The following is a 13780-nucleotide window of genomic DNA, read 5'->3' on the forward strand; positions in this document are numbered from 1 at the left end:
ATATATATATATATATATATGTGAGTGTATCTTTGGCGATTTTCTTCCTCCATCTTCACTTCTTTTGGACTTTTCTCTATTTCTGAAGCAGAGCTTTGCTCAAAACCTAAAATCCTCTTTCTTTCCTTTCCTGAGCATCTGATAATACAGTACTTGTACCACGTCCTCACGTCATTGTTTTTTCTTGTTTGTTCTTCTTTGTTTGGATTCAATATATATATATATATGTGTGTGCATGTGTGTGTGTGTGTGTGTGTATGTATGTGTGTGTGTGTATATATATATATGTGTGTGTGTGTGTGTGTGTGTGTGCATATATATATGTGTGTGTGTGTGTGCATATAAAATTTTGTGTGGATTAACGATACAACCATTGATTTCATATAGAAAAGATCTCCACTATCTTCAAGCAATCCACTTGGGAATGTTGGTAATTGTTTCCATTTTGGATGAGATTACATAAGATTACACAAGACTATGGAGGATTCCAGAATAAATACACAGTTGAGGGAAGGTGATTTATAAGGATTTCTGAATTGCTATCTCTTGCACTAGCCCTGGATTTTTCCAAGAATTTGTGTTCACCATAGATCGATTAATTTGTTAATTGTATTCTGTAATATTGTTCATGCACTCCCACATTTATAAATACATATATATTTCTACAGCATTTCTTTTGTTGATGTTTGAGCATGTGAATAATTATCATTTGTGGATTTAAAATTAGTCTATGAGGCTGCAATTTCAGAAATATATTTATTAGTTCATATGCATATATTTTTGTGAATTGTGTGATTTCATGAATATATGTTGTGTTTATGTTATACATATATTTGTAGTTAAGAATTTCAGCAGGATTTCCAGGGAGTATATTAGTGTAATGCATATTGTGCTTGGTATTGATCCTTAGAAATAGAGGCACACACAAACCCCATATAAATTGGGATATCATAGTCAAGACCAGCAAATATAGAGGATGGGGCAGCAAGTGTGACTTCTGTATCACAGAAAAATTAAACATAACATCAACAGAGAACATTTTGAATATTAAGGAAGAAACCTTCTCCCCTTGCATGCACAAACATCAATTCATACTATGAAATTTGAAGCCTGACTCCCACTCCCCTCACTCACTCACTTTACCAGCTATCTAACCAGGGTAAAACTTTAAAATTTTGGATATTGATTATATGTACAATTTGCATTACACAGGTATATGTACAGAAAATCCAGCTCCAAAAAGGCCTCCTGATAGCAAATGAGAATGGACACCAGCCAGCCCAAAGGCTGGGGTGGGCTGCACCTGCCTACCTCAGTTGCTATGGCATTGAGGTAGATCCAGCTACCCCCGTTAACGAGGAAAAAACCCGGATCTAAAACACTTGTTGATGATGATGATGATGATACCCAGGAATTCATGCTGAAATTCTTAGATACACATATATGTATCACATATGCATAACATATATTCATGACACATTATGATTCACAAAAATACATGTATATGAACTTAAATATTTTTTTGTGAACTTGCAACATCATGGACTAATTTTGCAGCAAAATCTTGTGAAATCTTAATAGGCGCAGGAGTGGCTGTGTGGTAAGTAGCTTGCTTACCAACCACATGGTTCCAGGTTCATTCCCACTGTGTGGCACCTTGGGCAAGTGTCATCTACTATAGCCTCGGGCCGACCAAAGCCTTGTGAGTGGATTTGGTAGACGAAAACTGAAAGAAGCCCATCGTATATATGTATATATATATATATATGTGTGTGTGTGTGTGTGTGTGTGTGTGTGTGTGTGTGTGTGTGTGTTTGTGTGTGTATGTTTGTCCCCCGTCAATTAGCGGTTCGGCAAAAGAGACCGATAGAATAAGTACTAGGCTTACAAAGAGTAAGTCCTGAGGTCGATTTGCTCGACTAAAAGTGGTGCTCCAGCATGGCCGCAGTCAAATGACTGAAACAAGTAAAAGAGTAAAATGATATGTACATGCTCAAACATCAACAAATTACATGATGTATATATATAAAATAATGGGAGTGTATGAATGTTCTTGCATAAGATAAGGAATTAATTAAACTATGGAGAACACAAATTCTTGCAAAAATCCATGGTTGGTACAAGGAAGATAACAAGAAATTCTTATAAGTTTCCTCCCTTGATCTATGTCTTTATTATGAATTCCTGCATATTTTCATGTAACTTCATGTATTCTCACCCAAAAGAGAGACAGTTACCAGCATTCTTAAGTGGATTGCTTGAAGATTGTGGAGATCTTTTCCCCATAAAATAACTGGTTGCCTTGTTAATCCACAAATAATGACATTTTTACCAGCAGCTTTGTTGCCTATGCCTACCATAAAACCATGTCCAGCCATTGAGAGATTCCTTGTGTGAGATATCTGATGAATAAGCACCTTACTTGAGAAACAATTGTTAGTAACAGGAAGGGTATCCAACCATACAACACTACCTCAAATAGGTCTCATCCAATCCATGCCAGCATGGGAAATGTGGATGCATTGATGATGATGATGATGATGATGACGACATATACTCCCTGCGCATATGATACATGATACCATGTAGCTGATTTATAAACATCAATATTCACAGACTTTGACACTAATTCTATTTAACATCCCTGAAGCCATCTTGCTGGAGAATCAAGAATCCAATTCTCTTCTATTTCTACCATTTCCGTTCTGTTCTAGAAAGTTCTTCCGTTCTGTTCCACCGTTGCTTTTGTTTTTTTCTTTATTGTTTTGTTACTCTCTCTCTCTCTCTCTCTCTCTCTCTCTCTCTCTCTCTCTCTTTCTCTCCCACTCTCTTGCTATTCACTTCTGCTCCCTCTTCTCTCTCTTTCTTCTCCCACTCATTCCTCTCTCTCTCATCCTCCTACTTTTCTCTCTTTCTCTCTCATTCTCTCTACTTCCACTCTTTTCTCTCACTCTCTCTCTTTCTTCTTCAAGCTCTCTCCTCCCACTCTTCTCTCTCTCTCTCCCTCCCCTTCCCCCTCTCTCTCCCTCTTTCTTTCTCCCTCCCCCCCCTCTCTCTCTCTCCATACAGAAGCCAGAGCACTTGCTATTGCTGTCACTGTAATTTGAACCCTCTTTCATAATGTTCCTTTAATTTTCTTTGTTCGCTGTTGTTTGTTGTTTTTGTTGTTATCACTGTTATTTATAGTCACCATTGTCAGTGCCATATTCATCATTATTGTTACTGGGGATTCATATTGGCCATCATGATGCTGAGGAGTAGGAGTAGGAGAAGCATGTTATAATTTGTCTTACTATTAACACCAACAGGAAGCTGTTATAACCATAATCAGCATCATCATCATAATCACAAAAACCATTGTCGTGATTTTCATCAGATTTATCAGCAGCAGTAGCAGCATCTCCATCACTACTACCACCATCACATATATCATTATCATAAACATCATCATGTATACCATCATTTCAATTGTTATTTATGATCTATAAAAATTACATGCAATGCAGAAATAGCATGAACACAATATTCAAACTGTGAGATATACATAAGGGAAAGAATAGAGAATGTACCATATACATGGAGATTGTACAGCGTTGGTGGTGACTGTACTGCATAGGCAGAGAGAGAGAGACTGTATTGTAGAGTTGGTGGTTATGCTGCATCAACCACCAAATGTCCCTTCATTCTAACAATATAAGGTTATACTATAATACTCAACTATATAAACACACAAGCACCAGCACGTGCACACAGAAGGGACAAGCATACTAGGAAGTACATGTGACACTGTTTCAACATTCATATCATATATAGGAAACATAGTCAAGAAGGCAAAGCTCTGCAGAAATATATCTGAGTGGTCACAAATATCTTTTGTCCTTCTTATCTTTTACTTGTTTCAATCATTAGGCTGCAGCCATGCTGGGGCAACACCTTGATGAATTTTTAGATAAATGAATCAACCCCAGTACTTATTATTTGTTTTTTCTTTGTTTTTTTTTTTAAGCCTGGTACTTTCTCTAGTGATTTCTTTTGTCAAACCACTAAATTACAGGGATGTAAACACACCAGCACCGGTTGTCAAGCAATGGTGGGGGACAAACACAGACACAAAGACACTCACACTTATATATATATATATATATATATAGAGAGAGAGAGAGAGAGAGAGAGAGAGATGAATGGATGGATGGATGGATGGACGGACTGACACAATAGGCTTCTTTCAGTTTCCATCTACCAAATCCACTTACAAGGCTTTGGTTGACCTGAGACTATAGTAGAAGACACTTGCCCAAGGTGCCATGCAGTGGAACTGAACTTGGAGCCATGTGGCTGAGAAACAAGATTCTTACCAGACATCCATGCCTTCATGTATCACCCTTCACCAACAGAAAACAAAAATAATAGTGTATAACAAACAATGTGTTACATACCTCTGAGATTAATGAAATAAATTACTAGACATATGGCATAGGTCATTGTAATCAACTATATCCCCCCACCACTCACCAAATTTGAGGCTTCGTACTTATGGAAGAAATCACAGACCTGTCATAAACCCTAATCTGTTCCCAACAAATTAACCCACTGTAGCCTAATCCTTCAGCAATAAACATCTTATTTCACAGCATTATAAGCTACACCAGAAACAGAGCCAAGTATTCAGCACCCTACGACAGCTTCACAATGTGCCTCTGTCCTGTCCTGGTTATGACTATACAGCAAGGACCAGTAGTTTTTAATAAAACTGGACCTGCAGCCTTATGAGTGTGAGCCCAACACTAACCACTTGGTCACACACCTTCACTGTTTCATGTACTACAATATATAATGTGCTTCAATGATTTCTTCTTGTAAATGGATAATAGACCAGGGAGAGAGTGTTATACTTTTGTGTTCAGTGTGACAGTTTGGGTCATGAAGTTTACAACTTTCATGTTAGCATTGAAATCTGTATATGACATAGGTTTTCTAAAGTAAAATATATTCAGTGGCTTGCAAGTTTGAGGTCTTATATTGAAAACATCTTGGTGTTTTTATTATATATTCTAACTAGGATCAGAATATTCTTACTATATATTCTATGGTTAGTTAACGGTACATCTTGTGTACTATTCTTAGGCAAACAGTATATACATCTTACAATCAAACAACCTGAGATACCTTAAAATGCTCGGCCAAGGTCCCCTTTCACTATCTAGTTGACCGTGTTTGCGCTCAGAGAGACAGAGTGGCTGTAGGTTCGCTACTCAGGCCAACATTTGCGGCAGTCTTTATGGTAAACATTTAAACCATCATCATCATCATTGTTTAACGTCCACTCTCCATGCTGGCATGGGTTGGATGGTTTGACATGGAGCTGGTTAGCAGGGAGCTGTCCAGACCCCAACTGTCTGTTATGGCATGCTTTTCTACAGCTTGATGCTCTTCCTAACAGCAACCACTTTACAGAGTGTACTGGCTCCTTTTTACATGCCACCTGCATAGGTGCATTTATGCAGCACTGGTACAGGTGTATTAACACAACACCAGCATGGCTGCTTTTTAAGTGGTACTGGCACCTAAAAGACAAGCCTGTATGTGTGGAAGACAGCAATTTTACTTCGCCTGATGTGTCTTATCAAGTACAGTAAATCACCACCAGGCACATTCATAACATTTTTATTGTGATAGATATGGAAAAACCAGTAGATAATCCTTTAAAAATTACGAACTTAATTCCATCCTTGATTTTACAATCTGACATTCATCTGAAGGCAGCAAGCTGGCAGAAACGTTAGCACGCCGGGCGAAATGCTTAGCGGTATTTTGTCTGTCTTTACGTTCTGAGTTCAAATTCCACCCAGGTCGATTTAGCCTTTCATCCTTTCAGGGTTGATAAAATAAGTACCACTTGCATACTGGGGTCGATCTTGTCGACTGGCCCCCTCCCACAAAATTTTGGGCCTTAGTACCTAGAGTAGACCCAGTATGCAAGGAAAAAAAAAATCAATAATTGCAGTTTTCTTGTATACATGTAAAGTGATGGTGAGTGTTCAATATATGCTTGCATTCATGCATACTATATATACATGCATGCATGGTTGTGTGATTAAGAAATTCATTTCATAGCCAAATGGTTTTAGGTTCAGTCCAACAGCATGACACCATGGACAAGTGTCTTTTACTATGGCCCAGGCTGATGAAAACTTTGTGAGTGAATTTGATAGATGGAAACTGAAAGACCCTTGCAATCTATCTGTTTCTTCATGTATTTTTGTGTATGTTCATGTGTCCTTGTTTTGACCAGGGAAATATTACCTCACTCAGAAACGGGTGATGGTTAATGACCAGAAGGGTTTATGGCTGTATAAAACCTGCCTCAACAAATTTCATCTCACCTATGCAAGTGGACGTTAACATAATGATAATTTGATGATGATGATGATGTATATGATATATACAGTGGGCTTCCACACAGTTTCCATCTACCAAATTGCACACATTAAGTATTGGTTAACTTGAGGATATGGTAGAAGATACTTAGAGTAAGGTCCAATGCAGTAGAATTGAACCTGGAATCATGTGGTCATAAATCAAACTTCATTACTACACAGCCATACTCAAAACCAGTATTCTAACTTTATAGTTAATAACCGTCCCCATTGTTTTCTCTTTAATGTAACAAATTATTTTAAAATATTATATTAACTACTTTTTGAAGAACATTCTAAATAATAAGTATCTGTTTGTTTGTAGGTCCCGGGAACGAACAGCTGAGGACTTGGAAATTATCTACGAGGAATTACTGCATATAAAAGCACTGTCTCACCTCTCCACAATGGTCAAACGTGAACTGGCCAGTGTTTTAGTGTTTGAATCTCACAGCAAGAAGGGCACTGTTTGTAAGTACTTTTTGTTAAACATTTTTTATATTACTTATTACTACTCCTTCGTACTATATCAATTGTTCCTTTGTACAGATATGAACATTCTCACAATTCTTCAGTTAGTTGTTATTTCTCCTGATCAACATCTTTATCATCATTGTCATCATAGTCATCGTCGTCATTCTTTCCCTTTTCAGGCAGATGTAGGGCATGCTTCCAGTACATCTCACTTGTTCTATTTGTCTGGCAACTTATCTGCTACACTTTAATATCTGTAACTTCTATACTCAAGTCAGAGATCAATTATGGAATTTCTGACAGTGAAGGTGAGAGAAGACAAACATGTCAGACATTGAAAGGACCAGTTTGATAGTGGGACCAATTCCTAGAAGCCATCCAGCATAGAATCACAGTGAACCACATTTTTGTCTGTAATCATTGAGAAATTAGGAGCATGTTACACATAGATAGAAACATGACACTTAGAACATTCAACTTATTGATTTCAAAGAGTAATCTCAAGTTTTTTACAAATATGGCAGACATGATTCTCAAGGCATTGCTCTATTTTAGAAAAGCAATCAGATTTGTTACATAGGTCACTCATACATAAAGGCATGGTAATTTTTATCCTGTCTGTCCTCCATATAATTCAAAAAGAAATATTTAAGTATAGAATGCTTCTTAAACAGATTAGTTATAATAAAATGTTTTCTGAGTATTATATGTGTGCATAAACAAAAACAATCAGTGTGTGTGTATATATATATATATATTCGCCATGATAATCGCTGACCACTACATTTATATTTGTTTTCTCCTTGTTTCTCTCCTTATTTCTTTCTGTGTTCCTTTCAGTTGAAGAGCGTAGCTCGAAACGTCAAAAACTTTCTCTATTCCTGAGCGTTAAACTAATACATCCATTTGTTGTTTACACCGCCTGTCTTCGTCTGTTGTTTTTTCGTAAATTCTCCCATATATATATATATGGGTAAGACCTAATTCACTCATATTTTTAGGTGCAGGCAAGGCTGTATTGCTAAGAAGCTTGCTTTGTAACCACATGGCTTTGGGTTCAGTTCCACTACTTGGTACCTTGGGCAAGTAGTGTCTACTACTATAATATCAGCCAATGCCTTGAGAGTAAATTTAGTTGATGGAAACTGTGGAAGGCTATCATATATATACAGGGGTTGGACAAAATAATGGAAACACCTTAAAATTTCAAACAAATTTATTTTAATACGGGGTAGAACCGCCTTTGGCAGTAATTACAGATTGAATTCTATGAAGTATGGACTTGCACAAAGTTTGAATTGTTTCCAAAAGAATTTTTGTTCGTTCTTCAGCTTAAACAGTCTCCAGTTCTTGTAGTGATAATGGTGGAGGATATCGACTCTTTACTTGTTTTTTTTAAAATGCACCATAAATGTTCAATAATATTAAGATCTGGGGTCTATGGTGGCCAGATAAGATGTTCAATTACACTAGAATGTTCTTCATGCCATTCAGTAGCAACTTTAGCTGTCAATTGGTGCATTATCGTCCTGAAAGATTACCTTCGGAAACAGTTCCACAACCACATGATGGATTTGATCAGATAAAATGCTTAAATAGCCTTGACTATTAATTCTGCTCTGAAGGCAAACCATTGGGCTGGCGGATTTCCAAGATATAGCCCCTAGATCATTACAGATCCTGCTCTATGTTTAAAAGTTGGAAGAAGGCAGTCTGGGTCAAATGTCTCTTTTGGCTGTCTCCACACATATACTCAGCCAGTGGTTGGAAATAAGGTAAAGGATGACTCATCTGGGAAAATAATATTCTTCCACTGCTCTAGGGACCAATTCTGTAAGTTTTTACTTCACTCTAAATGCTTTGCAACATTTATTTTTGAAAATAATGGTTTTCTGATTGCACCCCTCCCGTGAAACCTGGCTTTGTACAGCTCCCGGTAAACAGTTTTTGTGGAAACTGGGTTCTCAAGGTGGTCATTAAGCTCTGCAGTAATTTTGGGAGCTGTACTCTTGTGATCCTTTCTAACAATTCACGTAAGAGTCTGACGGTCCCTATCTGAAAGTTTTGGTTTTCTTCCAGAGTTTTGTTTCGACGAGGAGGTTTTTCCCTCTTTCTTAAAGGCTGTCATTACTTTCTTGATACACCATTACACTCTTGATACTTCTTGATACACCAAACATTTTGGATGTTTTCATTACACTGGTGCCTGCCATACAAGCACCAACAATTTGACCTCTTTGGAAGTCCAATAGATCTGTCATTTTAATGAATTTTAATTACGTTTTTCTGATGATATCTGAAAAGAAACAGCAATTTTAACAAAATATATTAAGCAACACTAATAATAAATCAAAAAATATAAAAATAAACAAGCTTTTGATGGTTTTATAGATATTTCAAAATTATGATGCTATGATGCTAGGTGTTTCCATTATTTTGTCCAACCCCTGTATATATTGAATATGTATATATACAGAGGGAGAGCGAGAAGGTATATATTTTTGTTTGTCTCTGTCATCTGTGATTGGTTTGTCTGCTTCAGCAAAAGAGACTGGTAGAATAAGTACTAACTAGACTTTAAAATACAAAGATTGCTCTTCAAGGTAAAGTCCCAGTAAAGCTATAGTTGAATAAGTGAAACAAGTAAAAGATAGAAGATAAAGATATATATATATATATATATATATGTGACTCAGGCTGGTGCCACATAAAAAGCACTAATGCCAATGCCACAAAAGAATCACTCACAAAGTAGCAACAGGCGTCCCCCATGCTATAGCTATCTCAGATTATGGTATTTCTTGCTCACAGAAATTGTATAGTATGACCGTTAATTTTGGGATAAAGTCTTTAATTTCACTCTTACAGAAATACGTATTGTGCAGTTTTAAATTGTTAACTAAACTTCTTATCTCATTGGTGACTTGTGTTTTAGTTAAGATCAAAGTATATAATTAATGATTTGAAAACCTGTCATCACGTTACTCACATACATGCACACACATAAACATATGTATATATAATGTACATAATGTGAGTATATGTATGTATGTATCTTTCTATGTATCCATCTATCTATCATCAACCGGAATGTGACTACTTGTAACAACAGTAATATATGGCATGAGGTTGATAAGCAAAATAAGCAAATCCATTTCAAATAAAAACATATGTGGTATTCTGGTCTATATTTAAAGTCAATGAAATGTCTTTTGATCTTAGGTTTATGAAGATTGACTTCAGACTAAACAGCTACAAAAATACAGTTAGCAAAAACAATACGACTACTACACCACCAACAATACCTGTCCACCACCACAAACATTTAAACTAATGCAACCTACATCAACAACTATCAACCCACCAACTTTTGAATCCAACTGACTACAACAGATATCAGCATGTATGCCAACACGTAAGTGTGTGTGACAGTGTGTGCATGAGTGAGCTTGTGTGTGTGTGTGTGTGTGTGTGTGTGTGTGTGTGTGTGTGTGTGTGTGTGTGTGTGTGTGTGTGTGTGTGTGTGTGTGTGTGTGTGTGCGTGTGTGCGTGCGTGTGTTTATGTCTTAAGTCAGAAGTGCAAGAAGCAAATTGCCTATGAAATCTAGTGACCCTTCAGCTAACAGTGATCATATAATACTTTCTCTTCCTCAGTCCTTCATATTTTCATCTCATTTTCATTTTGCATCCATAGGAAAAAGACAATTTTATACTCTGACAAAGCAAACCTTTCTTGGGTTATTTTTTTTTTTACTTCATATTTTTTGTGGATAATTAATCACCACTACTGTTGGATTTACCTTAAATTTAAAATGGCTTGATGTGGAGATAGAACTAAGTTTGTCAAAACATTAAACCTTGCAACATCTACAGAAGGAACACTACATGAAAACAGAGAGAAAATTATGTCAAGTGCTCAAGAAACTACACCATTAACTGTCCAGACCTTATTTTTCCATAGATCTTATGTAATGCTTAAAATGAAACAACTCTTGAGTATATGGACCAAAGACCAGAATTGGTATGTGTGCTGATAAATACGATAATAATTCAAAAAAGAGCCACAAGTTTATATAATGATATGTCAAAAAAGGAAGGTAAAATTTCAAATGAAAATCCCTTTTTGGCTAGTAAAGGCTGGTTTGAAAGGTTTACTGAGCACATGAATTTGCACAACATAAAAATGACTGGTGAATCTGAGAGCACTGATACAAATGCTGCAACCAATTATCCTGAGCAGTTGAAGAAAAGGATTGCTGAAGGGGGGGGGGGGGCTACACACTAGAGCAAGTATACGATATTAATGAAACTGCACTTTTCTGGAAGCACTTGCCTGCAAGAATGTTTATATCTCAAGAAGAAAAACCAATACCATGATTTAAAGTTTCCAAAAATTGTCTGATACTTCCTTTAGTAGGAAGTGCTGTTGGTAATATAAAATTAAAGCCCCTACACATGTATCACACTGAAAAATCTAAGGGCTTTCAAGGGTTACACAAAGTTTAATCTAACTCTGGTTTGGCATTCAGATAAGAAAGCACAGCCTTTTCAAAGAGTGGTTTACAAACGTTTTTTGTCTTGTGGTAGAAATGTATAGTGCCAGACATAATATTTCTAACAAAGCATTGATTCCTTTAGACAATGCACCAAGCCATTCAGTGAACTTAAATGACCATTCGGATATAGTGAGAATAGAATATATCCTCAAGAATACAACTTCTTTGCTCCGGTCAATGGATCAAGGTGTGATAGCTAACTTGAATGAGAACTTTCAAACAACTTATGAAAGTAATTGATAGGGAGGATAAACCTACAGTTAGAGATTTCTAAAAGAAATTCAAGATAATGGATGTTGTGAATAATATAGCTGAGTCATGGGATGACGTGAGACCTTCAACATTGAATATTGCTCAGAAGAGTATATGGCCAGACTGTATCCATACATTACAAGTTTTCTTCAAGCAAAATGTATACATTGATTTCAGAAAGATATTGTGACACTTGCAAACTATGTAGGACTTGAAGAAGTCATAGAGAATGGTGTGGGTGACTTGCTAGTGTCCCTGAGAGAAAGTTTATCAAATGATAAGCTGATGCAGTTATAAAAAGGAAAAGCTGAGAATATAGTTAAGACAATGGAAGTTCCACCCAAAGCCACTTCAACTGATTACAAAAATTATTGCCAAAGAATTAGCACTTATAGAGGAAGGTCTGCAGGATTTTACTGACAATGATCCTAATCATAAATGTAACAAAAATTACAAGAGGCTTTTACAACAAGCTCAGTTCCTATACTGAACTGTACTAAGAGATGATGCATCAGAAACAACAAATGACTTTGGATAAGTTCTTTAAGCTGATGTTCATGATAATGAACTATAAGATAGTAAATATTGTCTCTCATTCTTCAAGTAATGCTCATTCCACCTCCACCTCTCACGCAATAGTCAACTTCTTTTGTGTTAAGAAAGTACTCTTATGATATTAGGATTCTTATCAATTCCTTCACTTATTCCTTTTGGAATGTTTTTGTTTTCATGTATTTATATTGTACAATGTATGGTTAGAAATAGTTATTTTCATGCATAAAGGTGAATGTGTTGCTTGTTCTCTGTTGTTTTCTTGTCCTTTTTTCCCCCTGAAAATGTCCATAGGAATGCAATCTCAGTTGCCAAAAAATAAAAATCAATAGGAAAATTAATTTCACATTACAGAATTTTACATTACAACCAGCTTTTCAGAAATGCATTACTTCCATAAAGCGAAGAATTCCTGTATATACATTTATGCATGTGCACACACACACATACATATGTACATACATCACACACACATACATATGTACATACATCACGCACACACATACATACATACATACATACATATACGTGCATATGTACGGCATACGTAAATACATACCTACATGCTTACATCCCCACTCATGCATATTATTTATTTATATCAAAGTTTGGCATGTTTTATTTTAGTAGTAAACATCATTAGAGAAATGGTAAGACAGAGAATAAAATACGCAGAAGAGAAAATAAAATGATTTCTGGTGTACTTTATTTTCTTTTTTTTTTTTTTTTTTTTTTTTTTTTGACGGAATAAAATAAAAAAAACAAAAATTAATAAATAAAGAACTTCTCCAATTAGAAACCACAAGAATTGGAACATTAATATCTTTCATATCCATTTTTTTCTTTGTCTGCCTAAAATGTGACTTTTTATATATATATCATATTCTTTTTGTTTCTTATTTTTTCTTCTTCTTTTTCTGATAAATGGCTTGGTTAATTGAAATTCCTTAGCAACTTTGGAAACTTCAAAATGTCTGGCTAATAATTCCTTGATGTAGTCTATAGATACAACTGTAACTGCAACAACCACATTTATCGATTGGTTCAGTGTATTTTGGCATTCATTGTTGTTGCTGTTGTTGTTTAACCCCAGGTCAATTCTGAGATCAGGCAGACTTGTGGTCAAAGGTGTTCCAGTTGTGGCCATCCCATTTCATATTTATTTCAGATTATATTATTTAGGCTGGCAGAATTATTAGTCCCCAGACAAAATGCTTAGCGGCATTTCCCCCATCACTACATTCTTAGTTCAAATTCTACCGAGGTTGACTTTGCCTTTCATCCTTTTGGCGTCGATGAATTAAGTACCAATGACAACACCAGGATCAATGTAATCAACTAGTCCCTTCCCTCAAGATTATATTATTTAATGTATTCTTTCTAGTAGTAGTAGTAGTAGAAGTAGTAGTAGTAGTTTAGTGGTAGTGGTAGTAGTAGTAGTAGTAGAAGTAGTAGTAGTAGTTTAGTGGTAGTGGTAGTAGTAGTAGTAGTAGTAGTAGTAGTAGTAGTAGTAGTAGTAGTGGTGGTGGT

The 13780-nt window shown here is 36.0% G+C and overlaps 1 protein-coding gene across 2 annotated transcripts in view; it reads left to right on the top strand.

Annotated features, from left to right (window-relative positions):
- Positions 1–13780, top strand: part of LOC106867327 (rap guanine nucleotide exchange factor 4) — a 139472-nt gene that overhangs the window by 56517 nt on the left and 69175 nt on the right. For both annotated transcript variants that reach the window (XM_014912167.2, XM_052967308.1), the window contains one exon: positions 6742–6887. In XM_014912167.2, the coding sequence (XP_014767653.1) occupies positions 6824–6887 (64 nt within the window). In that variant the 5' untranslated portion in view covers positions 6742–6823. Of the gene's footprint in view, positions 1–6741; positions 6888–13780 lie in introns of those variants that run through there.

The sequence above is a fragment of the Octopus bimaculoides genome, chromosome 4 (assembly GCF_001194135.2).
Source record: "Octopus bimaculoides isolate UCB-OBI-ISO-001 chromosome 4, ASM119413v2, whole genome shotgun sequence".
In the NCBI taxonomy this organism is placed as follows: domain Eukaryota; kingdom Metazoa; phylum Mollusca; class Cephalopoda; order Octopoda; family Octopodidae; genus Octopus; species Octopus bimaculoides.